At 56.2% G+C, this 26,247-nt stretch overlaps 3 protein-coding genes across 3 annotated transcripts; all 3 read right to left on the reverse strand.

Moving 5' to 3' along the window:
* Positions 1 to 8,908: 8,908 nt before the first annotated feature.
* LSCM1_02273 (uncharacterized protein) lies at positions 8,909 to 10,084 on the reverse strand (the record flags this gene model as incomplete). Its single annotated transcript, XM_067319857.1, has 1 exon — positions 8,909 to 10,084. The coding sequence occupies one exon, from the start codon at positions 10,082 to 10,084 to the stop codon at positions 8,909 to 8,911; it is 1,176 nt and encodes a 391-aa protein (XP_067175232.1).
* A 4,120-nt stretch (positions 10,085 to 14,204) lies between these two features.
* On the reverse strand, positions 14,205 to 15,557 carry LSCM1_02274 (uncharacterized protein; the record flags this gene model as incomplete). Its single annotated transcript, XM_067319858.1, has 1 exon — positions 14,205 to 15,557. The coding sequence occupies one exon, from the start codon at positions 15,555 to 15,557 to the stop codon at positions 14,205 to 14,207; it is 1,353 nt and encodes a 450-aa protein (XP_067175233.1).
* Positions 15,558 to 18,689: 3,132 nt separating this feature from the next.
* On the reverse strand, positions 18,690 to 25,895 carry LSCM1_02275 (uncharacterized protein; the record flags this gene model as incomplete). The annotated part of the gene is made up of 1 exon (XM_067319859.1): positions 18,690 to 25,895. One exon carries the CDS (start codon positions 25,893 to 25,895, stop codon positions 18,690 to 18,692), a length of 7,206 nt encoding a protein of 2,401 aa, XP_067175234.1.
* Positions 25,896 to 26,247: the final 352 nt, after the last annotated feature.

Here is a 26,247-nt window from a genome sequence, read left to right on the forward strand (position 1 = left end):
GGGAGCGGCAGCCGGGCTTATACATACCGCGGAGGCGTGATGGTGATGCTGGTTGGGGTAAGGAAGGGGGAAAGGTAAAGGACCTGCGCAGCAAACAACGGGAAAGAGAAGATTCGGCACAGCGGCGAAGACGGGAGGAAACACGACAGCGGGGGTGCGTAGAGTGAACAGAAGACGCCATGGGAAATCAACACTAGACGAACCCTCACCAGACAGGAAGACACGAGGCCCCTACCCCTCCGAGTACCCCCCACCCCACCCTCCGCCCACCGACACACATAGACAGGCACGGGCAGCGGTGAATGAATAAGCCAGAAGAGAGGAGAGCTACAGAAGTGGGACGTGAAGACGAAACAACGCCGTAAGGAGCCTCGCTCAATGTCCGGCAAGGAAGCCTCGACGAAGGGAGAAGAACAGAATAGCTCGCGTGCTCACGCGGACGAGACAGAAGCGAACAGGAAGGCGACTGAGGGGACAGGAGCTGAGGACAGTGAGAGAACACAGAAAATGAAAGTGCGAGCTGCCAGATAGGAACGATTCGGCGCCTTCGCTCAACCACTCATTCGCCCGCTCTTGTAACATCCTACCGCGAAGGAGAATCCCACCCGGCAAGCAGAAGTCGTGGAAAAGGGAGAAAAAGCAGCAAAGCACTGGCCGTGCCCACGTGCAGAGATCAAACACAAGGAGCGGTAGCTTCTACACAGCCGACAGCGTCAGAAGCGGCTGGTGCTTGTTGTGCGCTCGACCTCTTCACGCTTTCTATCGCCACCAGGCGCCCGTCCAAGTGTATCCCAAGGCGTGCCGGCGTCGACAAAAGCACCGCGGCAGTTCTCTCTTTCCCTTCTTTCTCAGCCGCATAATACCGCACGCTGGTCGCAGAGAGAGCCGCAGAGACGACAAGAAACTTCAGTAGTAGGCCAGTGATTATGGAGGGGGAGGGGGCCATTGGCATCACAAGGGCTAAAGCTTGAAGAGGAGGGAACGTGGGGCTTCCAATGAAGATGAGCCCATTTGCCCCCACCCCCGCAGGCTTAAGAGCCTCTAGATGAGTGGGCACCTGCGTGCAGAATTGTAACGGGAAGACTTGCACTCCATCGCCCCAATCACGAAGCAAAAAGTTCAGATACCCGGAGAAGAGAGACATGCCAGTCGTGAAGAGCCCAATGTGCTCTGAAGAGAGCTGATGGGCGCAAAAACGCGGGCATGTGCGTACGAAAAGAGGGCGCAGACCACACAAGGAAAGAGATGGGTGTGTGTTCATGAGGCCGCCCACACGCCCATGAGCATGCGCACGGCAGCAAGAAGGAGAAAAAAGGCGAAATACAGCAAAAAGACAAAGGGAAAGGCGAGGGCGCGACCCTCTTGCATACGCCAGGCAGCGTGGGTACAAAAGACGCAGACAGAGAGAGTCAGCAGCGGCTCGACTAAGAGGAGCAGCAGCCAAGCGAGAAGACTCCGTTTCATCGTTTCCTTCTGCATCGCGCAAGACACCGCATGTATGCACACGTAGGAAAGATGATGACCACCCCAGCTGCAGAAGTACCCACATCTCTCCATCGACGCCAAGCGGATCCGGAGAACATGAAAAAGGGGAAGGGTAAAATTCACTCCCTACGCACAAACGCATACACAGACGCGTAAATGTGTATGTGTATAAGAGGCTCAGAGGCATGTCGCCCCTCCAGCGTGTTTTTCGCGTCTTTTTGCTTTCTTGCGTGCACTGCTCGGCCTACGTTTTGTGGACGGGTCGCGTGAAGCGAGCGGGAGAGGATAGACGAAGCAAAGAGAGAAAGGGCGTGTGTACACCGGTGACCCGCGCCTGCCAGTGTGTCCCGTCTGTGGATGGGATCGTTTGTGGAGTGGCGTTGGAGGCGAAGAGGGAAAGCGTGCGCGAGAGTGAGCAAAGCGAAAACGAAATCCACAATGAGCTAAAGAAACAGCAGAGATGTAAGCACAACGGCACAACGAGTGAAACGGAAGAATCGATTGGGGGAGGGGGGAGACCAGAGATGCCGAAGAGCTGAAAGAGAGAGAAAAAGAGAGAACAACCGAGACGCACTCGAGGGGGGCGTGAGCGTGAAGACAGAGACAGAGAGAGATAAGGGAGGGTGCGAAAGCACACGAAGACTTCTCGATAAGGCGAGAAGAAGCGAGTAAGACATAAATTCGAAAAGAAAAAAACATTAGCCAAAGAGCGCTAATAAAAAAAGTGAAGATCGCTTTACATGGAACAATAAAGCACAAGAAGGCAAACACGGAGTGGAAAAAAAAGAGCCAAGCGCACATTGTACCGTCAAACAGAGAGAAAAGGAGAGGAGAGATGCAACCATGAAAAGGCGGGGGTGGATGGAGAAAAAAAAACCTATACATATGCAGTTATAGATATTAGAAACGGAGAAGCAAAGGGGTGGGGGAGGTGAGTCAGCCCACGAGAACGCAAGAAGAACGACGCGGGCACATACAGGTGCTGAAAGAAACAGAGATTGGGTCCACAGGAGAGAAGAGGCAGTGCGTAGTAAGAAAAGATCGGCATGAGGTAGAAAAAAAAAGATGCCGAGCAGCAATTCTTTGGCTCAACGACGTATATGTCTCCTCACTAGCGCCACAAGCGACGATGACAGCATTGCGGAAAGAAACTAGGTATATGTATATACATCATGTCAGCTACCGTACACGAGCTTACATCGAGAGAGCGAGTGAGACACACGCGCACAAAACTAAAACTGAGGCACAAAAGAAAAAGATGAAAAAAGCAAAGAGCCTCCCTCGTCACGATGTTAGTCGCATCGCGTGTAGGTCCGAAGCGACTTCAAGAGTATATATATATATATATGTGTGTGTGAGGCAAGATTACACGACAAGCCATTCGTCCAAGCAGACAAGTGTTCGCCTGAAGAAAGCGCCGCACCGGAAAAAAACGTAAACACACGCATGGCGTTTTTCTCTCGCTATGCGTTTACTGTTGCCGTGGGAGAGAGAGAGAATGGGTGAGAAACGAACGGGCCTGAGACCAGTACGGTGATGAAGATACAAGTCGAATGCTACCGACGGAAAGCTTTCGGTGCTGCGCCCATGAAGGAGCGCTATTCGTGTTTAAGAGTAGTAAAGGGAGCGAACACTGCATCTTTTAGGGTGTGAATGGGAAAAAAGAGAAGATGGGCGCTTAAGAAAGCCCATCGAAAGAAGGGGAAAGCAAAGGAGTAGAAGCAGCCTCTCCACCCTCCCCAGAACGCAAAGGAGCGACGGGCGGGTGCGCATTGGCGCACATACTTCTTCCCTGTACGATCGTGTAGCGGAGGCCTCCTGCTATCGTGCGATTCGCACTTTTTTCTTTTTCCTTGACAGCTTCCCTCGAGCATTTGCTGCTGTTTATTCAGTGAGCACGCACCGCCCCACGGCCGTCTCTTTTTCTGCTCCTTCCCCACCTCTATCACACACACACACATTCATAGATCGGCGCAGAAGCGCACAGGAGTCTCACGCAGTATCAGCTGTGGATGTGGTGAGCGAACAGATGAATGATGTTGATACAAGAATTTAAAAAAATTGCGTTGGTGTCACAGAAGGCAGACACATAGACGGATAGAGAGAGGGAGAGCCGAAAAAAAAGACATAAATATTGAAAACGATGAGCACAAGAGAACAGCAGTTGTAAGGGTGCGTTTGTTATTTGGTTTCTGCGTGTGTGCGCGAGTGCCCCGCGTCGCATGCGTGAAGAAACTCAGAGGCGTAGGCTCTGAGCAAGAGGAGGGGGTACGCAAAACCAATGATCACGGATGCACGGAAAAGGGGGGAGGGTACCAAGACAACCACAGACAAAGTTTTCGTGATGGTCCCTTCTCGGCGCTGTGCCAGGCAAGCGTCATAGGAAAAAAAAACAAAAAAGGCAGACATGCAGGAGAAGCGAACGCACTGGAGGATGGGCTGGAGAGAGCTGAACGCTTCACTATCCCACTCAATCGCCGGAAGGGGCGCTAAACAAGAATATAAAGCAGTCCAGCAAACTTACGTCTTCGGCTCGCAGTTGTCGCGCGCGGGCACATGTACAGGCGGATGTGAACGCATCGACTCAGTGAGAAAGGAACGGATATGAGAGGCAATTCTGTTAGAGCCAGCGAGCGGGCGACTGTCATTCCATGCACACATCTCTCATCGGTCAAAGCAGCCTCGAAGTTGTGCATCCCAAACTCTTCCTCGGCTCGCTGCGCAAGAGTAATAAGACGAAGGCAGTGGATGTCTTTTTCTCTCCCTCCGGCATTCACCTCTCCCCCACCTCCCTCTCCCCCGACGAAGCCGAGAGCGTATGGGAAGCGTAGCCAAGCACAGACGTACTAAGGAGAATCATAAAAACAGGCGTACGAAGCGAGGCAATCTGGCTCTGGACGGTGCGCACACGTATGCACTGTGCCCACGGGCGCAGTACTTCGACGCGACGCTGCCTGTTGCCTCGTCACATGCATGGCGCCCATACGTCTCCCAGCCTCCCGCCCGCCTTGCTTTTCTCCCATGTTGCATTGTTCGTGCCCCTCTCCGGCACCTGCGTTTCGCGACGTGAGAGCGAGAAACAGCAGGGGGTGAGGCACCGCGTGCACGCGCAGAAAGAGGATGGGGTAGAAATACAGCTCGCTGAAAAAAAACGAAAAAAAGGATTCCATACTCAGCAGATCATAGGGCGAGAAATTCAGGGAAATGGGGGGGTAGGAAGCTTGTGCGCATGCGCACTGCCTTCAAGCGACGCATTTACTCATGCTTTCACGGGCACAACGCTGCACACGCACACATTCGCGAGCATGGTAAAGAATAAAGAAGGGGGAGAGAGGGCAGTGAATACCCACAGCCATTTGTGGTGTGAAAGAATCCCCAAACAAGAAAAATAGAGAAAAAAAAGCGGCATATGGGCAAAGAGCACTGGAGAAAAAATTCGCTCCATGGATGGCTAGCCCGCCACTCCCGTCGGAGAGGGATGGAGGGGAGAAAGAAACATGAGAGCAAAAGGAAAGATTTGGAAAAAGGGGACGCAGCAACCCTATAGATCCACGAGAGGCTGTGGCTCCGCGTATCCTCCGCTCTGCCTTCGATGGAAAGCGAGCAAGTAAAACTAAAGAAGGGGACGGGAACACACTGGAGAAGAGCACCGGTACGAATCACAGGAGCAGAAAGGCAAAAGAAACAGACGCGCACGCAAGCCGCATCCCACGAGCGATGAAGGAAAAGCGACGATAGTTCTGCAAGCATGCTCTGTCACTCTTTTATTATCGCCTGTGGGCCAGGAAGAAACTGCGTGTGCGTGTGTGGGGGGGGGGGGTCACACGTGTTTGAGCGGGCGTGGATATTGCTCTTCATGCGCTTTAGACTCGCGCGCATCCTCGGGCCTCTTCAAAAGAGAGGGAAAAAGAAATGGGGTCGGGCAAACGGAGCACAGGAAAATTGTACAGTGGTGAAGGTGGGCCAAGCTGTATCGCGCGGAAGCACACAGTCATGAACACTTGCCACAGTGGCAATCGGCAAGCCGACGAGAGAAAAGAAAAAAGCGAGGAAACGGGCAGGGCATAGGGCGCACACACACACGCCATCTGTCGGGAAGATGGCACGTGCATTCCGTGGGTTGAAAAGGCCCCTCAAAGTGACATATCCGCCCACATCACCAATCGCGCCACCCCTTCACTTTGGGTGCATTGGCAGAGAGCAGGAATACAACGGGGAAAATGAAAAAAAAGATGCACGGAGAAATCGTCTATTCCTCCTCCCTCCTCCCCTCATTTTCGAGTGCGCAAAAAGGAAACGGTAAAAGAATACTTATATCTGAAAACGGGGGGAGAGAGAGGGGTGGAGGAGGAGGGGGGAGCGAAGAGTCACTGTGGGAAAAGCGAGAGCACGAAACAAAAGAAAAAAGGGAGGGAGAGGTGGGGTCCGGTTGGGGCCGGCCGGAGGGTGAGGGAGGAACGTTGTATAGATGGGCTGCAGCTACCGGAGGTACGCACACACACACACAGAGATTTCAAAGGAAAGAAGACGAGGGTGAACCGAGAAAAGAAAACAAACGAAAAAAATGCAGTACGGTGGGAAGGAGAGACGGATGAAACGGCAGAGACAAAGAACGAGTCGCCATCTCTTCAAACGGAACGCTTCAGATTGCAGAGACGCGACATAATGAGCCAAACGGTGCGGACGAAAGCGAAAGAACGAAAAAGAGAGAGGGAACACAAAAGGGTGGAAGCAGAGCATAACAAGCGAAAGAAAGGGCGAGAAAAAGAGCGTACTGAGTGCGAACGGAAGCGTCTTCATGCAAAAAAAAAGGAGGAAGGGGAGGAGGCAGCGTTCAGTTTAATGGCGGTGTTTCGCAGTGTTTTGCACGTTGCTTCGCATTCGTCATCAATCTCGTTCTCTCTGCCTCGATGGGGTTCCGATGCGCCCTCCCTTCCTCGCCTGCCAGTCCCATCGCATTCTGCATGCCTGATTCCTTCCTGAGAGAAGAGGGAGTAGAGGAGGAAGAGATGATCGAGGGCCCTATCCATTTCGTTTTTTTGCGTTTGTGACTATTCTTCGCGGCGTGGAGGAGCACCCGCTTCCAGCGACCTTCCTGAGCATCCCTTTGCCGGAAAAAGGGGTTTGGCGACGTCTTGGTGGAGACTTCAGCAAGCTTGATCAGCATGTCACCCAACGCCACCGCCGCCGCCTGATTCACCTCCGCGTGGCAACGGCACAGATCACCGCGAAAGCCACGGATAAGGTATAATCGTACATTGTAATTGACATGAGCGCAGGCGGGGGAGAGGGAGAAGGAGTCAACCAAAAGAAACGGCTGGTCGCAAAAGATGAAGAAATACATACGGAAGGGGCGAGAGAGGTGCAGAGGTACAGGCGGGAGGACGGCGATGAGGACTGGTACAGCATCGTGAAGGAAAATGAGGAGGTGAGAACGGCTCTATGAAGTCTTGGAAAAGGGAAGAGCGCGCGCGAAACGAAACAGAAACAGCAACAAAAAGGAAACAGAAAGGGAGCGAAGATGCCTACGCATCGGTGCGAAAGGGGAGGCTTTAAGGCACACGCGGGCACCCGCGCATACATCCGAAAAGCGCCTTAAAGAGGCACTACAGAAAAGAGTTTGATAGAGAGCACCTCGAAGAAGAAAGATTATGGCACCACGAAAAAAAATTTTCGGATCGGCCCGCGGACGCGGTAGCTGCATAGGAGGTTGGCTTTCGGAGAGGAGAATAAAGAAGGAGGAAGATGGGCAGGAATGAAAGACGTTTACATGCGGAAGAGACTCCTTTTTTTTTTTCAGAAGAACAAGAGAGGGGCACACACAAATATACACGCACAGGTGCGCTTACGATGAAAGGACCAGCGCACACGTCCATTGAGGGAAGCGAGGGAAGACGTAGAGAGAGGGGGGACGAAAAAAAAAGAAGTACGCTGTATCAGTGGAAGGAGAAGGGATGCTTCAGGAATCGAAGCAGAAAAAGGAGCGCACACGCATACACATACGCGCACACACCCATATGCGCGGAAGAGTGGGGAGGGGGTAGAGCAATATGTACAAGTAGAGGAGCAAAAGAGAAGCAGGGAAGGAGGGGGAGGGGGAGGGGGGAAATGAAAAGGGTTCCAAGGAGAAGGAGCGAAAGAAAGGAGTCGCCGAAGAGGCGAACTCACTGGCGAGCATGAGAGCCGAAATGGGAATTCCATGCATAGGCCGATGGGGGGTGGGGGTGGGGGGAGGGAAGTTCCAGTGGAAAGATGGAAAGAAAGGGGAGCTGAAAAAGAGGGGGCGACGACGAAACCAGTTCACAGAAAGAGGAAAGAAAGGCTTCGCGGCATCGACATGGAGAATTCAAACCGCCCACACACACGCACAAACAGAGAGAGGGAGAGGGACAAGAAGAACGGGTATTGCTGACGACGCAGCACGCGTATACGCACATACTAATGCATACATGCAAACCTCTTCCTATTGAGGGGCAGAAACAAAAAGAAAAGGTCTCGAGAAAACGCTGCAGGGCGGAGAGGCATCTAAAAAAAATTTGGTGATCAGCTCTTTTTTTTTGTTATTCGTCGACTATTTTAAGTTTCTGCGCTGTCTTCCTTTGCCTACGCGCCTGTGAAAAAAAGGCCCTTGGCATGCGCGGCAGGGGTTCACGCACGCATACGCACATGAGTATCTGCGTTCCGCGCCGCCGGCACGCGCGCCGTCGCGTCCGCACCAACCGCCATGCACCCAAGTACGCAACAAAATGATGCGAAGCGGAAAACGCGGCACACGGAAGAGCTTTGAGGCGGCCATGAGAAGCCCCCACAACACCAAGGAGCAATCGCACGCATACATATATATATATAGATAGATATACATTTCGTCTGAGGAAAGAAGAAAGCTACGAGCGCATCATGTGCTTCTCTGCCACGTACCTCAACCCTTCTCCGATTGCCGTCACGAGGGCGAGGGCAAGCGAAGGAGAAGGGTTGAGGAAATGATCACCCCTCAGATGCTGCCTCCTCCTCCTCAGTGCCACACACACACATACACACACCTACACGAACACATGCAACGGGCGAAAGCACAGGAAAAAAAAAGCAGGCGTAAAGTATGCGGATGCAGAACGTGGTGGAAAGCAACCACAGACCCAACATGAATAGGCACCTGAGTCGTCCACGGTGAGGCAATAGCGGGTAGGAGAGAGGACGAAAGCGAAAGGGGCCATCCACAGTTCGCTTATCGACGAGCTTATAGGGGTGAGAATGACCTTTTTCTTCGCTCTCCTTCCTGCGTTGTACGAGTGGATACACTGTGGAGGCATGCACCGTCTTCCTCGCGTGCCGCGCCGCAGCCACAGTGGTATAGACAGCCTTCTCCCCATGTACGAGGAAGAAAGGAGGGCGCCAAGCAACATGGCAGGCAGGTCGCTACTCGACCTCACTTTGCGGCCCTGTCAAGGCCCGCCCGCGCCGACCCGCCGAGTCTCACAAAAATGGCTGTGACGTTGTCCCGGCTGCCCCGCCGCAGCGCCTCTCGCACCAGTTGGTCGGCGACGGTGTTGGCGTTGGTGCCGCTCGCCGCGTACGCAGTGGCCAGCTCGACTGCTTCAGCGTAAGACATCGTGTCCCACAGGCCGTCACAGGCCAAAATCAGGAAGACATCTTCGTCGGCCAGCACGATTTCAGAGGTGTCGGCGACCGCGATAATGCCAGAGGGTCTGCCGTTCGTGTATTCCTCAAGCTTAAATCCGGCATCTCCAACCGCGCGCGACACAGCGAGGCTGCACATGCGCGGGTTGAGCCGGGGGTGACCAACTCGGCAGTTGACAATGCACCCGCCCGCATTCCTGACCCGCATTGCCTCGGCGTCGTTGCAGCTGGGATTGTGCTTCACGGTCAACAGCACCGGCCGTCCAGCACGCGCGAGGACCACCTCACAGTCGCCAACGTTGCCGACCGTCAACACCGAGCCCTGGACGATGGCCGCGGCACACACGCAGCCAGCGGAGCTTGTGCCGTCGGTGCATTGCTCCAAAAACTCGCGCTCCACCTGCGCGAACGCATCGCTGAGCGCCTTGCGCGGAGCTGTCTTCAGGCTCTCGTGGGCTAGTGTAATTTTGTGCAGTCGGGAGCGGACATACTCGGCACACTGACGGCCGCCGTGCCCGTCATAGATGCCGAAGAAGCAAACATCCGACTCTACGACAGTCACGTGCGCGTCCTCCATGCTCGAGCGGATACCTTGATCACTTGCCACGCCGACCTCCTGCACCAACTGGTGCGGCGTTTCTTTCGCGCAAGGAAAGAACGAAGTACAGAGCGACGAGTTGGAGGAATGCCGCGGCATCTCCGGCGGGGCAAAGTGCTGCACCGAAGTCTCCAGCTCTCGGGGGAGAAGGATGTGGAACGACTCGGCCGGATCACATGTGGAGGAGTCGGTAGACGCGTGCTCAGCCTCGGAGTTCAGGTCAAAGCTCTCATTGTTCAGATAAGCGCACGGAAAGCAGTTCGAGCTGCCCGATACGCGTGACTTGTGCTGCGGCGGTCGGCCGTCGTGCATTGCGCTGATCGTTAAAAATGTGGCAATAGGTCGATGCTCTGGCCGGAGGCTCATCACCACCCAAATTGTGGGGGAGGTGAAGGGCGAACGAAGGGAAGGATAAAGATGGGGCGCGCTTGAAGTTAGCGCGCGCTCGCTGCAAAAAGACACAGAAAAGCAGAGGAAGGCTTATCAGGGGTGAGTGCTTCACGGGGTCACTGGAAGAGGTGACGCGCTGATGATGACAAACGATATCCCGACGTCCCATACGCGCACACACATATGAGCTACCAAAAGAAAAAGAAGACAGAGGCACTATCAAAACACAAAGAGTGACAAGAGAACACCTGACGAATAGAAACGGAACGAAATGGTTTCCGCCAAAACGCACGCACGAGAGCAGAAGTCCAACTGGGGGTAGGGGGATGACGGTGAGACGGAAGGAGCGAGAGGGTAAATGTACAAGGGGAGCAAGAAGTGCAAGAGAAAAAATATGGAGAAGAAAAAAAGGGAAGGAGACGCACGCGCACAGCAGCGCGGACCTGAGTGACACGAAGGTAACAGCCCTTCGCGCTGGGTTGAGAGGAGGGGTGGAAGACGAAGAGCGAGGTAACAGAGCGGGTGAAAGGGCAACGGCGTGAAAGCAGGCCTCGAAAAAGCACAGATAAAAAGAAACGCTGTGTGAGCGCAGCTTGCTGATGTTGCGTATCGCAAGGGATAGGAAAGCAGGGCGGGATGGAGCCGTCAGTGGGAAGAGGGGAAATGAGTTCAGAAGCAATTAGAGGGATCGAAGAGAACAGAAGGGCGTGGTGAAGGGGTGTGGAGATTCCTCCTCGATGCGAGGCTGCCGCGCAGAGGAGGAGAAAAAGCATGAGGGAGAAAAGAGGGGCGCCAGTGCTGCCATCCGTGGTGTGGGGAGGGCACGTCTAAAGCCTGCAAAGGGTGGTGTATTGAGTGCGTTAAGTGCATGTGGATGCAAGAGGAGGTGCGATGGGTTTCGAGTGCGGTTTCCAGGCTCTCTTTGAACTCCACGGTGTCAGCGCCACTCCCCCTTCCGTCCTTCACACACAAATGCAGCTCGCTTTCGTAGTTGAGCTGCGCTAGGCAGCACACACCGTACGCACAAGGCCCTTACCCCGCATGGCAGTCCTCTTCCGCCCTCTCCAGAGAAGCAGTCCGCCTTGAAGCAACAAGGACGGGCGTATCGCGACACGTCTTTGTTGGTGAGAAACGAGTCAGGGGATGCAGCCTCTTTCCCTTTTCGTGTCACTCATACAGCAATGCCCGGCGTGGAGCATGCACGCATCGCCACGCACGTTGCAGTCGACCTGAAAGGCTTTCGTTTTTTTTCTGCTGGGAAGTAGAACGGGTATGTGTGCGCATGCCTCGAGTACGAGAGGAAGATGGGGGTGGCAATCAGACAGACGAGAAAAGAGTGGCACTAAGAAAAAACGCCTTCGCGGAGATGAGGTGGCAGTGGCACGTGGAGGGGTCAGAGGTAGAGAGAAGAGGTCGATGGACAGTGAATACAAAAACAACGAAAAAGTGAGGCAATGGAGGCGCAAGAACGCCCTCTCGGACTCACACTTTTTTGTGTGCCTGTTTTGTTGTTGTCGTGTGTGTGTGTGTGTGTGCGTGTGTGGGTGTAGGAGTGGGTGTGAATGGGCGGGGGTGCGCGTTTTGATTTCTATTTCCTCTGATGTGCCCATTTTTTTTCTCGCTGTCGTTGCTGTCCTTGATTCTGTTATCAGCGTGGTCGTTTGGCTATGGAGATGAAGCGACGCCTCAAAGACAGAAAGGCAACCAAGAGATCCGCGAGGCGAGCAGAGGAGAGAAGGACGGCGACCAGAAGGAAAGCACACACACACACACGCACGCACAAGCGCAAAACAAACGAGAAAACCATACGCGCACGCGCAAGAGAGTGCAAAAGCAAGCCCGAAAAGAAAAGAGGGGAGGGTGGAGGGTGGAGGGAGGGGGGGCAGTGCGAAGGATAAAGGAGGGAGGCGGTTCGAATCGCAGTGGTACAAAAAAGAGCGAAGCAAACAAGCGAAACGCGGCATAACAGTCGTGTTCGGGACAAGCAGTAACCCTCACAGGAATGCACACGAGTGCAGTCTATAACCCCAGTACATGCAGGCACATATGCACAACTAATAGCGAGCACCATCATCTTTGTACTGCTCTCTCACCCCCCTCCCTCCCTCCCTCCCTCCCCCCTTCACCCCCCCGCAACACACACCACTCCATCCTCCTACCCAAGGGCCTCGGGCACACAGCTATTGTATAAAGAGAGTCTCTGTACTAAGCTACCGCTTGGGCGTATTCGGCATATTCTTCCGCCGCGCTGTGTCTCTCCATTTTCCCCATGTCATCGTGAACTAGATGAGGTGAGAGAGGTCGGCCACGGAGGAAACAGCGTCCTCCTTCCCCACCCACGCGCAACCGAGTTGTCAGCCCTGCACAGTACACCAAGACAGCTAGCCGTTAGCCACACATCACTGTAGCAGACGCACTTTCGTGGGAGAGCTAGAACTCTGTCGAGTAGCTCGGCCTTTTCCACCCCCCCCCCTCCATACGCTTTTTTTTGTGCGATAAAGGCGGCCGTTCACCCCCATCGCTCGCACATCTGACGCCGCCATCACTGCAGGCACACATACGTACACCAGCCTTCAGGCGCTTCACCATGAACCACGACTCCTCTGTACCTCTCAAAGAAAAAAAAACGAAAAAAGAGAGACAGGAAGAGCACGAGATGTAAAAACGTCATGTACACGCAAAAGCGCACGCCGATGTGCTTGCGGCACAACGGCAAAACTATACACGGCCTCCTGAGTATCCTATCGCATGCGCACAAACACACACGCACGCAAAGAGGGAGCCAGAGAGAGAGAAAGGGAGGAGCAAAGTGAGCCACAGGGGAACACAAAACGACCGCGAAAAGAAAACGAAAGAGGTAGACAAGTTTCACCATAGGGCCAGCCGTGCACACATACGCTCATAGATACACGTACACGTACGCTCTCCAAGCTCATCACACACACCACTACGTACGGACTTTTTTTGCTGCTGTTGAGCTATTCCCATCCCCCCATACTCCACCCTTCTGGCTGCTCGAACCCCCACACCGCCACTACCCACGCGGGCACACACAGAGAACGCGGCGATGAGGGAAATGCGGGAGAAGGGGAGAGCGGGTAAGTGAAAAAAGGAAGGAGGCTGAAAACAAAAGAGGGTACAGCGCAAAGTGGTGAAGAGGATGGAGATGACGCAGAAACGCAATACGTACACACAGTTATACAAGCAGCAGAAGACAACGTAGATAGGTCCAAGAAAACAAGAAGCACCCTCTCCACCTTCGCTCTCTCTCTATATATATGTCTGCCCCTCTACAGCTTCTCACCTCTTCCTTTAACCCGCTCTCGCAACGTCAGTGCCTGCATTGCAACCTCCCAGCCTCCACCACAGCAACCGCTTCCCTCCCCCTTTACAGCACTTCCGCTGCCGATTTTTGGGAGGAGGGGGGAAGGGGGGTTGCATGACAGCGAAAGGGGGAAGAACACTCATCCGGAAGGCCTCTTTGTTGAAAGAAGGGGTCGGCAACATCAGCCACAAAGAGCAGGGCGTGTGGGTGGGGAGTGGGGAAAGGCGAGCGCAGAAAAGGGGAAAGGAGGGGTGTAGAAGGAAAGAGGGAGTATGCCGCGTGTATGTGTGAGGTGTTGTGAGGGGGGAGGAGGGGGGTCCGGGTACGGGGAGAGGCGAGGGAGGAGGGAGGACGCGTTGAACCTTGGCCTCTTCTCGCTTTCCTGTCGTTGTTTTAGGATCACTTGGTGTCTGCCAGAATGCGCCGATCGTCCACGGAGCCTCTCCGCTTGCACGTACCTTCGTCGCCTTTCCCCTTTCTAGCCCTACCATCAACACCCGAGCCTGCTACGCGGATGCTATACCATATGACTACCATGGTAGGGTACCGCCTACATACAAAGAAGTGCACTCTCTCCGCGCTGGAGGTGATCCGTCGTCCTTCCGTTCTCACATGGGTTTTGGGGCTTGACAGCCTCTGCTCGGGAAGGAAGGTAAGGGGGGTGCTACAAGATGGCGAGCAGCAACGTTGCCGAGGACTGTCGTCTCTGCCCTTTGCCTGTGGGTGTGGGCGAGGATGTGGGCAGGAGTGCGGGTGTGTCGCACGCCATGGCTACGGCTCGTCGGAGAGATTGCGCGTGGAGGTCGACACAGCCGCCTCCGGCACAAGCTCGCGCGTGCTGAGAGGCCCCTCCCGGCGCGTCAAGTGAACCAGCATGGCAGTGACATTATCAGTGCTCCCTTTTGTGAGAGCTGCCTGGGCTAACTCCTCGGCAATGATCTGCGCCGGTACGCCTTCCTGAAATCGGTGGTAGCAGAAGTCCACCACTTCCGCGTACGACATGACATCCCAGAGCCCGTCGCAGCCGATCACCAGAAACTCATCCTCATCCGTCAATCGCGTAACGGACGTCTCTGGAACCGCGATCACTCCAGAGGGCTTGCCATCAGTGTACTTAGCAAGCTTGAAGCCCGCGTCCCCAATGGCGCGCGTCACCGCAAGACTGACGACTGCCGGGTTATAATTCGGGTGTCCGACACGATTGTGGCATACCTTGCCACCTACAGACCGAATTCGCTCCTCCTCGCTCGGGTTACTGGAGATGTTATGTCGCACTGTGAGGACGACGGGCTTTGCGTTGTGAGACAGCACTACTTCGGCGTCGCCAACGTTTCCCACTACAAGCTTGTCATCTATAATCAACGCAACGGCGCAGACGCTGCCAGACTCGTTCGTCTCCGCCTCGGAGCGGGCGAGGAAGGCGCGATCGGCCTCTATAATGCCCTCAATGATGGCTTTCTCGGGGTTGGTCTTCACCTCTGGATGGCCGAGGATGAGTCCATGCAACTGGTCGCGGAGGTACTCGGCACATTGAGTGCCGCCATGACCGTCGTAGACGCCGAAAAACGGAATTCCTTCAGACAGCATCGTATGCTGGTCCTCCATCGTTTTTCGGGTGCCCTGCTCGGCCGTTGCTCCATAGTCCACCACAACGAAAGCGGTCTTGCGCATGCTACCGTGACGGCAAAGCGGGTTTAGCGTCGTCGAGTTCTGTCGCGACGGTGGCGTGGTGCCCATGCTGGAGGGAACAACGACGTGGTTGGACTGATGGTCTTTGCTGCCAGCACGGTCACCAGACGGCTGCGGTGCCGGTACATCATTGGTGCCCGCAGAAGGGGGCGACGCCTCCGGGGACAGCCCAACCTTTGGTGAATCACATGACCTTGCCAGTGTGCTTGCTGGAGCTGCCGAGAGAAAGTTTGGGTGCCTGCCAACGAATGTACTACTAGTAGAGCTGTTCTTGCTCATGGGAGCCGTCGGCGGTTTCTGCTTGGGACGTGGTATAGACCTCTTCTTTGGAGTAGCAAAGGCTGCTGTCGCGCTGGCAGATGTTGGGTTCTTGACGGAAGGAGGTGATCCAGGTCTCCGCGTCGCTGTCGCGTCGCTCTTCTTCTCTGCCGGCATGCTTTGGCACGTCTCGGGTATGATACAGAAGAAAAATTACAAAGGACGCCGCCTGCAGGACGTAAGCACGTTGCGCAGAAATACGCAGAGCGTTTTTCGTCCCCCACCAAGAAAGGGAAAGGAAGAGGCAACGCTGCGAAGGAAGAGATTACGCGGACAGTAGCGGAAACACGCAATGCGAAAAAAAAAAGAGCGGTGTAATACAGAGAGAGGGGGGAGCTTATATGAATATCTGAGTCCGAGTTGTGGTGGTTGTTTTTTTTCTCTGTGGAGTAGGGTAAGGGGAGAGGGGAGAGGGAGGGGGTTCGAGTAGAACACGGACGAGAAGGAGAGCAAATAGGAGGAGGCGAAAAAAAAAGAAAGAGCGAACTAATGAAGTAGCAAAGCGCAAACAGGCAGCAGCCACTCCCCCCTCCCTGTGCACACACCCACGCAGAGGTGCGCGAGAGAGAAGAAAAAAGGAAAGACGGACCACAGTGCCTATCGCAGAGGAGAGAGGAGGAGGAGCGCAAAAGGAGTGGAGAGGAGACAAAGAAAGGGAGACACGAGAAGGCGAAGAGGTTGGAAAGGCGGAATGGTCGCGGGCAATAAAAGCCACAAGACCCGCTTCACCCGAGCTGGCGCGCTTTGCCTCCCTCCCTCCTCCTCTTCCTTCCTTTCCCTGACACTGTGTGTCTGTATCTGTGTGTATGTGTATGCGGTAGGCGCGCCGCTGGATGAGGGGGGGTGGATAGCCTAGTAAGTGATAGAGAAATGAGAAGCGCAGAGAGGGGGAGGGAGGAGGAGGCAGCGGTAGAGGGCGTGGCGCCAGAGTGAGCTTGGCGTTCGTTGAGGTAGCCACAAGATCAAATACGAGAGACAAAAGGAAGCGGGGAGAGAAAGGAAAGGGGGGAAGAAAGTGAAGCAGCGCAGCGTGGGCTGCTCGTTTCTCGTGAGAGGATGTATGTGCAGCAGCAGGACGCGAGGAAGAAAGGTGCGGTATGTGCTCCAGCTTTGGTTGTCCTTTTTTTGTTCAAATCGACGCTGCTGTTGATGCCCTTGCCGGCGGTGTTTACCTTCCTTGCTGCGTACGCCGCCCGTGAAGACCTCAATTTTTCAAGTGCGTATTGGCGAGAGAATAGTGAGGGTCGGACGAGAGGAAAAGGAAGAGAAGCCTGTCGCCGATCGCTTTTGTTTCGTTCTGCGAGACGTACATGGGCCGTAAAAAGAGGGCACTGCGCAGGGAGCCCCCCTCCCCCGCCTTACTTTTGTCAAGTGTAGCTGCTCCTTCGTTAGGCGTGCCTCCTGTTCGAAGATGTGCGTGTTCAGAGGTACTGAGGCGCCACAAAGCAGCGTCAACACTATCTTTCCCGTTTTTTTTCTTTCGAATCGTCTAGCCGCCCTCGTCCTCTTCTTTGCCCGCGTGGTTGCTAAGATTCGACCCTGGCACCGGAGGTGGTGTCGCAGGCGTGTGAGATGAAGTAGGCAGAGAAGGGTGAGGAAAATGAGCAGTTGCCAGCTGCAACGGCGGCTGCAGCGGCTCTAGATTCAGGCACACACACACACACAGACGCACGGTCGCTCGGTCGCTCGTAACGGCAACAATGGCGGTCCCCGCGAATAAAAAAAAGGAGAAGCAAAGGCGCGAGTCACGTACAATGGAAGCGCACAATGGTGTGCATACCGGTGCACACATCTGCACGGTGTCGTAAGTCGACCGTGCGCGAGAGAGCGGATAGAGAGAAGCAGAAAACCACGACGCGACGCGCATGTGTGTGTGAGAGAGAAGGAGCATAGTTGAGGTGGCAGACGCTGAAGCTGTGAGCCGCATTACCTATACCGCTTGCAGACGACCGAACACCTCGCAGGCGTCTTCCTCTTCCTGAACAGAGATGGGGACGGGTAACGGGAGCACGAGCGCAGCCGTGGTTGGGGCCTTTTACAGCGCTCCGCCGCAGACATGATGCACTTCATCATGGCTTGTGAGGAAAAAGAGTAGTCGTACAAGTCCGCTCCCCGGATGTCTTTTTTGTTCACGAGTTGACCGCCGCCACCGCCAATGTACTTGGACCACCAGCTCCATCAAAGTAGCCGTCCTGCACCCTCACGCTCGAGTCCGCGTATAGGAAAGGTGTGGGGCACATACACACGCACACGGGAGCATACACGATTGCATAGCCCGCTTCTCCAGTTCCCCAAGGAAGCGCCTCATTACTCACGCGCGTTCTTTTGGCTCTTTGTTGTGGGTTTTCCGTTCACTTTGTTTTAGTGCAGTTGTGTGTGTGGGGGGGAGCGTCCAATAGAGAGGAAAACGGAATGTGTTCGAATGGAACAGCGGACAGCCCCTTCTTCCTCTGTCCGACGCTACGCGACGCCGAGCGGCCCGTATACGCAGACAGGCGCAGCAATTGAAAGGCACCATTCCAGTTCGATCCCGTTCCCCAACCCACTCCACCATCCTATCGCATGGCCGTACCTTGGCGCGGAGCACCATCCCTGGCACGCCACCACTTGTAGCCACCACTACGCCAGAAAAGGAAAAAGGAGGAACGCAGGCGTGACATTAAGTGCATCGCTTAGCGCAAGGCAGCGGTGCGAGCCCGCAACGCCGTGCACATGTTCTCATGAGGCAAAAAGGGGGAGGCGACGTGAGCTAAAGTCGAGGCGCACCGGCCCAGAGCGAAACGAAGCAACCATCCACACACACGCACACACACACAAAGGGAGATGCCTGTTGGAGAACGTTGAGGCAGAGCACCTGCCTTCCAGCTTGCATGCCTGCACACAAGCATGTGTGCAGAAATGCATCAAGGCACGCGATGCGAGACCAACGCAGAGGAATCCTCGCCCGCAGCAAAGACAAGACACCGTCAGCGAGGTACGAAGACGGATGTGCATACGCGTGTGGCGTATGAGCGCAAATACGTGCCTGAGTAGCTGTGTGGCTGAGTCTATGTGTGTGCGTGTGTGTGTGTGTAGGTGTACGCTTGTGTCGAGAGAAAAAGGACTGGTCCACACGTCACATAAGGCACAAGTGGGGAAGCGAAAGGCCAAAAAGGAAAGGGCGCATGCGAGACCGTCCGCATCCACTCGAGCACGACACTATTGGTGATAAGTGAGGCGGAGAGAAGGGAGACCGTGATGGAACAAAGCTCACATGCGTGAAGCCAGAATACGCGTGCACAACTCCACACACGGCTCGGGTGGCATGCTGCAGTGCAAGCTCATTTCCTCCCAGCAGCTGCTGAAGTAGGCACCAGCTGCCGTCTCCTCCAACGCGCTAGGCACTACTCGTAGCAGATCAATCAAGTCTCGAGTAGGGCACGACTGTAGCACGACCGAGCGAGCGCCAAGGATGGCGGTGCACTTGAGAGCATAGACGTGAAGAAGGTAGCACCACTCGCTGAAGATGCGTTGGCGGACAGAGGGGCTGCTGTGGGCAGTCAAGTAGCTCGTCCGAGCTGCAATCGTGTAACGGGCGGAGCGGAACACGTCGGAGAAATCGCATCCCTTATAATCTTTGTATGCTTGCGCCGCAGGCGTCGAAGAGGCGGTGGCGTCGGTGGCCTCCAGTTCAGCGCGCACGTCCACCTGCTCTGCTCGCTGCAGCTCCACACACGCCCGCCGGCTTCGCTTCAACTCTTCGAAATATCGGCCCACGTAGACCGACAAGTCACTCCGCACCACGTTACCGTCGGCCTCGCCAAGATCAAAAGAAGCGATGAACTCAATCAAGACACATGCGTACGGAACGAGCAGCAGGGCCTCCGGCACGCCGCCTGTGGAGCTTGGGAGGACGGTCGAGGACAGTGCAACGGCAGCTGGGGAGGAGCATCTGTTCTGCGGAGCGCAATCGCCTGCCGAGGCACCTGCGTCACCAGCGGACGCAGGCACTGCAGACGTACTCTGAGACCCGACTGCATGCGTGTCTGCCACTGCGTGTTCGTGCGCTGTTGCCATCACTGACTTGAGAAACCTTACAGCGCGCGCGTCTCGGGTGACAAGAAAGTAGAAGCTGACGCCAAGGAGCACGCGGCGCATGGCGCCCGACACTTCGAGGCAAACGTCCTGTTCATCCTCCCGCGAGGAGAGCAGACGCTGCAGTTGGCCCAAGAGGCCGTGCGTGAGGCAGTCGAAGATGGTAGAGCGGATCTGAAGCAGAGTCACACTCGCCGACTGCACCGATGTGGGCGACAGCCTGGAGAGAGAGACTTGCATCGGAGTGTTGCGCGCCGCCGGCGTCTGATGTAGCTCCGTCCAGCCGGCGGTCCGCTTAAGGTGTGCCGCATCGACGGCCCCACTCTGCTGGATTTCGTGCACCAGACCCACTACAAACGGATTCCAGTGCCGGACCTCCACCGGGATCCACTGGTACAACCTTTCTGGGTAGCTCACCGCGTCTGTGGACAACGACGACGACGACCCCGGGTGACTGGACAACCTGTCCAAAGCGTCCGTCGTTGCCAAGGAGGGTGCGGCCCAGACAAAGTCGTAGCACACCCGCAGTATTTCGCCGACGTAGTCACTGCGGAGCATGCTCAAGGTGATCTTGGTGGACTCTACAACCTCAGTGACGACCTTGCACGCCAGCACCAACAAGTGAGCGTGATCCTTGCATGCAAGCAGCATGCCCTTGAGCGCGAAGTAGACGAGAAGCCGATAGTCGAAGCGGTCGAACTCGGAGCCGCCAAGTACCGGTGGCGACTCGAGATCCATATCTCCCGGCACGTGTGTCAGCAGCGTCGTCAGCATCGGTCGCACCATACCGCTAAACAGCGAACCCCGCACCTCCCCATCGAAGAGGCCGGCGTATTGCGCAAGCAATGCCCAGATGGACGAGAGAGCATGCGCTCGCACTCGCACAGAGCGGTGCATGACGACGATGGGTACCATACCCTCGAATAACGACATCCACAGGTGGTACTTCGTTTTGCTCGTAAAGCTCATGGGCTTCTGGAGGGGGGCGTCGTGGGTCAGGGGCTCAGCGGCGAGCGTGACCCGCGACAGGTGCTTGCCTAGCGTGTGCGACGCAGCCAACTCCTGGTCCGCCGTGAGAAAGCGTGTGGACCACTGCGTGATGGCCTCTGCTGTTCGAACGTCCGGCGGAGGAGCCTCGAGCCCGTATTGCAGCCAGTGGCCACACGCGACCAGGTACGATATGGCGCGCAGCGGCATGCTCTCCTCCACGCCGGAGCAGGCGAAGGTCGTCAAGCAGAAGATCAAGTCGCTAAAGCAGTCTTTCACGTAGTCGATGTGCCGCAGTATCACGCCTTCGCAAATAGACCAGGCGGAGGGCGCCACCTCCGGAATGGCGGCAGCGTGGCTGAGGCACGAGAAGACAACGTTCCAGCCGCTCGCCAAGTGCTCAGCGCGGAAGTCAATCACCTCAGAGAGAATCAGCATCACCCTCTCGCGGCAAGTGACGTTTTGGTTTGACATGAGAATGGATTCGAACGGCTTCAGCACCTCCTTCTGGAACGAGTAGTTGAGCAGCTCCTCGCGCATGAGATAGGTCAGCGCGACAAGCCGAAGACCGTCCAAGGAGGAAAGCGCGATATCGGTGCTGCTTCCACAACCTGCGAGCGCAAACACCTCACTCGCGTGCGCCCACAAGTCGCGCCACTGCAGCCGACTCAAGAAAGAGGCGCAAATGCTGACAAAGTCGAACAATTTCGTCAGCGAAAAAGTGCGGGTGTGCTCCAGCTCCATCTCGCACACCTTCACCAAGCCATTCGTCATCTCCAGCTGCACCCGCGGTGGGTACTGCGTGGCATCGAAGAGGCGATCAAGCCACAGGTCCACGTGGCACGTGGGGACGGAACGAAGCGCCAAAAGGATAGACTTTCGATGGTCACGAGAGGCGCGATCGGTAACGCTGGCAGGCGCGTCGTGGAGAGCGCCGATCCAGATATCCGTGGCTTGCTGCTGCCCCGGAGGCGACGCCACAGGAGAGCCGTTGCTGCAGCCCTTGCTGTTCGTGTCAAGCCCAGCGGGAGCGAACGACGCGACCGGCTTGGCCACCGGGCTTCGTGGCCTTGACTCCATCGGGCCATCTTCTTTTGTGGCTGTTGTTGTACCCTGGAGCCGGCGCGTCTGGCGCTGCCACATGCCCTCTATGCCGTTCGCCAAAGCATCTACGAGAGACATCGCCTTGTAAGCCGCCTGCCACCCACGTGCGTTAAAAGAAGAGCCGCACTGCACGAATAGGTTTAGGAATGTTGAGAGCACCTGCAAGCGCGTGTAAGGGATCGCCGACTTGACCGTCACGCGTGGGCTCGGCACCGATGTCACAATGACAACGGAGGTGAGGCGCGTCAGCTCGAACATGTCCTCCAGCAGCCTCTCCGTGTGGGAAACGTTGCCGAACGCGCAGCAGACGCGGACGGTATTTTGCAAGCCCAAGAGGATGGTGTTGAAATAGCCAGCGCTCTGCGTGTCTTCCATGTAGGCGGCCACCGCCTCGTACTCCGCCCCAGGCTCTCGCTCGCTTCCAGTCGGCAGCGACAACGACGAAGACTGCAGGCGCACGTATTTCTCCGATTCTTCCAGCACTTGTTGCAGCGCCAGTACAACAATGCCGCACACCACATCCACCGCCACCTCCCACATCGGAAGGGCGTTCTCGATGCTCGTCGCTGTCACAAACATAGCGTGGTGCGCTGCATCGTTCGTGGACGCCTCTTGGAGAGCGTCCATCACCTCCTTTAATGTCGTGCGCAACTCCTGCCGGTACATCTCCTCCCGCTTGCGCCGAGCTGAGTTGAATAGAGTGTTGCCGGCGGCATCCATTGGCAGCAACACCCTGTCCGTGATGGCTGCCGCGATCGGAGAGAGGTGACGCAGTAGGGGAATGGAGTCGAGCAGGTTGGTGGTTAGCTTGCTGCCGCCTCTGCCTCCGGCAGAGCCGCCCGCCGCGGCCGCAGCCGAGGCGTGCATCGACGGCTGCGTGCCGCACTTCGGCGACGGCCGCAGCACAATCTCGTCCCTGCTGATGCGGTCGTAGATGCCTCCCAGCATGAATGGGTCGATGTCGTTACCCTCGTCTATACCTCTGTTGTTCTGCAGGAAAGCCTCTTTCGTCATCTTGTTCTTGATGTGCGGGCTGTGGGCATCGGTGTTCAGCATGCAAATCGAGAACGAAAGAATGAAGGCGGTATCTGCAGAGATGAAGATGCCCGGGTTCTGGCGACAGTACTGCGCTGCGAACAGCTCCATTGTCTTGTCCACGACCTGCGCCTCACCCAGCAGCTTGAAGCCGCCGAGGAAGAGGCGTAACGCCTCGTCTAGGGTCTTTCCGGTAAAGTCGTGTAGCCCAATCCACTCTTCAAAGACGACACGCGAGGACGGACGCCGAAAGCACTTTGCAAAAAAGTCACCCAACACCATTTTGTCAAGGTAGTCCTCGTTGGCTCGCAGAAACGTGGCTACCCGTCTAGCATAGTGGAGCATGGAGGCGTCCACGTCACTTGTGATCGTTTCTGCAGGTGTCGCAACCGTGGCCACAGGGACGGGCTTCATAGCAGCAACGTCCACGTCTCCATCGCTCGAGAGCTGCTTCGCCTTCCTTGACACTGCATCAGCATCCACTGTCGCTTTAGCGCTCTCATAGCGAGCCCCAGCTGAGGTACTCGCGTGGGTCGCGCTAGCGACCATAGAGGGGTCAGTGGCTCGCCCCGCCTTTTCTTTCAGCGAAGTCCGCACTCCTGCAGTAGCTGCTGGCTTCGGTGCTCCACTGGCCGCCTGGTCGGCACTTTCATAGAACAGAATAGAGCTTCCAAAGTACTCGATAGCCACATCTGGTGCCGCGTTCCGATTGAATAGCTCGAGGAATTTCTTGAAAGCGTCCTTGTACCGTCGCGCGTGCAAAAAGGTGTCGGCGCTTGCGGTTGCGGTAAGGGCAGCGTTGGCGCCGCTGCTAATGGATGGGCCTGTCACCTCTGCATTAGACAGCTGCGTGTGGGTTCTACCACGCCGCAGTCCGTCCTCGCTAAGCTCATGCACGAGCGGCGACGTGCCAGCAAGCGTGTCGGGCGTATCGTCTGTCGTTGCGCCGTCTTGACATGCAGCCCCGTGGTTTGACGTACAGTTGTGGTTGTCCTCCTCTTGATCGCATTCAAAGCGCTCTATCCACTGAATGTTCGAGTCAGAGACCTGCAACAGACTGACAAGTGCCTTGCGGCGAAGTGTTTCTGGTACGTCGTACTCCAGTCGTACAGTTAGAACCCTCTTCAGCTCAGCGGCAAGGCTCGTGTTGCACACCTGCTGCGCAGGAGGCATGGCAAGCGCTCCAAGGTAGTGAATCATCATCTCGAAAAAGCTTTGCGAGCGCGTGTTGCAGTCGTAGTTCAGGAAGAGCCCAAGCAGGAGCTGCGGCTCCTCGATGTACGATCCGAAAGCCTCAAGCACAAGCAGCTTCTGCTCAACGGAAGTAAAGGAAGAGTCCAGCACACGAAAATACACGTGACGGAAGACCGTGCTCGTCTCACTCACCATATGAGGACTGAAGCGCAAGCAGCAGCTCAAGAGCACGTTGATGGAAAGGCGAAAGATTTCAAGGTCCGCCGAGATCGACGTGCGAATGGCGGCAGGCACGACGACCTGGCGCAGCAGCTGCACGATATCTTGGCTCTTGCGGAACTGCGGGCCGCCGTTCACGATGCTGTGCAAGAGAAAACTCAGCGCCGTCACCAGCGTATGCTCATTCAGCGACCCGGGAGAAAAGCTGGGACTCGAGACACCCTCCTCTGGGGCGCTGCCTGGAGATCTACTAGAGGCCGACAGTGCCGCGCCACCACCGCCGGCGCTGTTGGCTGGAGCTTCCCGATGATACTCACTCGCTGGCGCCACCGCGACGCCCGGCTCGAGTCTGCCACCGTTGTCAGACAGCATAGACGAGATGCCGGAGAGCGGCGTCAAGCGAACGACGTGGCCGCACAACTCGAGCAGCAGGAGCATGTCCGCCACTCCGCGGAGGCGACGCGGAGGCGACGCCGCTGTCGCCGCGGCAGCAGCAATGGTAGACGTAGTTGAAGGAATTCCCATCGCTGGTTCACATGCTTTTGCTGGTGCTGCACCTTCATCTGTCTCTGTGCCCGCTACAAGGGGATCACCGAAGGTTGGAGTCGCAGGCTTGCCGGCCGAGATGGATGTCGCCGCGCTCGTCAAGGGCATGAGCGGTGTACCGACTGACGAGCTCGTCACGGACTGTAACGCAGCAGCTTCGTCCAAGGGGCCGCCCGCACTGCCCCGGTCGCTGCAGTCAGCAACTCCCTGCTCGACGTACTTGGACAAAGCACGCGTTATTGCATGCAACGCCTTCTGCGCTTCGTCGATGAGGATGGGCGACAGCCCCGTTGGTCGGGCGCAGAGCCCAAGCAGGACGCGGAACACGCTTACCAGGCGACTGTCGTGTACGGACAGCTGCAGTGGCTGCAAAGCCGAGGGCTGGGTGTTCGTGCTCATCCTCCGGCTGAGGCGGGGCGCAGCGGCAGCCTTCAGCGCAAGAATCATTACAAAGTACAGCCGGTCGCTCGACTCTTTTGACTGCACCATGTCCACAGCCGCCAAGACGGCGTCTACGAGACAGTCACGCACGTTTTCCTTCACCCCGACAGCGTCTGCAGAGAAGGATGTGCCATCGTTAGGGGCCGTGTCGGGCGCGCCAATGCCACTTGGCGACCGAACATGCCTCTTGCCGCCCAGCAATTTCGAAAAGAACATCTTCGCCCCGGTTGCAGTCGACTCCGGCAGCGCGAACGTGGGGACCGGCGCCACCAACTCCAGCGGCAGAATTCCGCTGCCTAAAACGACGGCAGCCAACTCCAGTGCGGCTGTCAGCATGCGCACCGAGTTGCGACCGATGCCGCTATTTTCGCCAATGATCGCCACACGACAGGCGTAAGCCAGTTTGCTGAGTTCCTCATCACTACGCAGGAAATGCTGGAGAGGGCTGCAGGCGGTGGTCGATGCCGCTGTGCAGGAAGCAGAACTCGAAAGGGCAGGCGTCAAAACTGCAGCGTGTTGTGCAGCCTCAGCTGTCTCGTGCGCGCTTTCCTCCTTGCATAAGTCAGACGCCTCGGCCCGCTCAACGTCAGTCGGAGAAGTCTTTGCACCAGACGACTGCGGCGCCGACACGTCGCCGGACACAGTCGCACCAGAGGACGCTGGCAAGGTAGCGAATAGAGGAGGGCATGGTGGTGATTTTGCCGTCAGTTGATGCTGCTGCTGAAGGGTCTCGTGTAGGCGGCGCTTCAGCGCCTTGCTCACAGTAGACACTATTGTTCTCTCCTTCGTGTCACTCTTCATCTCTGCCAGAAGACGCGCACACGCATCCAGTATCTCCTCGATGCTCTTCTCCATGGCTACCACTGAGAAAGCAGCGAAAGAATAGGTTGACGGAGTCAGAGGGGCAGGGGGGAGGTGGAATTCGAAAGACGAAAGATAGAGGGCAAGGAAAGAGAAAACAGGCACGCAGGCCGTCTAAAGAGGCGCACAAAAATGTGATCCACCAGATAAGCACGGCTTTTTCGACAGACAGGCTGGCGTTACGTATGGCTTGTGCAAAGCAGTGAAGGGGGGGAGGTGCCCCGTGCAGGAGATGAGGGTGGCACAAGCGCTACTCACAGGAAAGCGCGAAGAACGAAAAGAGAGAGCGCACACCTACTCTCACGTGCAGGTTCTCCACGACCGCAAGTGATGGAGAGGTACGGTA

The sequence above is a fragment of the Leishmania martiniquensis genome, chromosome 34 (genome assembly GCF_017916325.1).
Source record: "Leishmania martiniquensis isolate LSCM1 chromosome 34, whole genome shotgun sequence".
Classification (NCBI taxonomy): Eukaryota; Euglenozoa; class Kinetoplastea; order Trypanosomatida; family Trypanosomatidae; genus Leishmania; species Leishmania martiniquensis.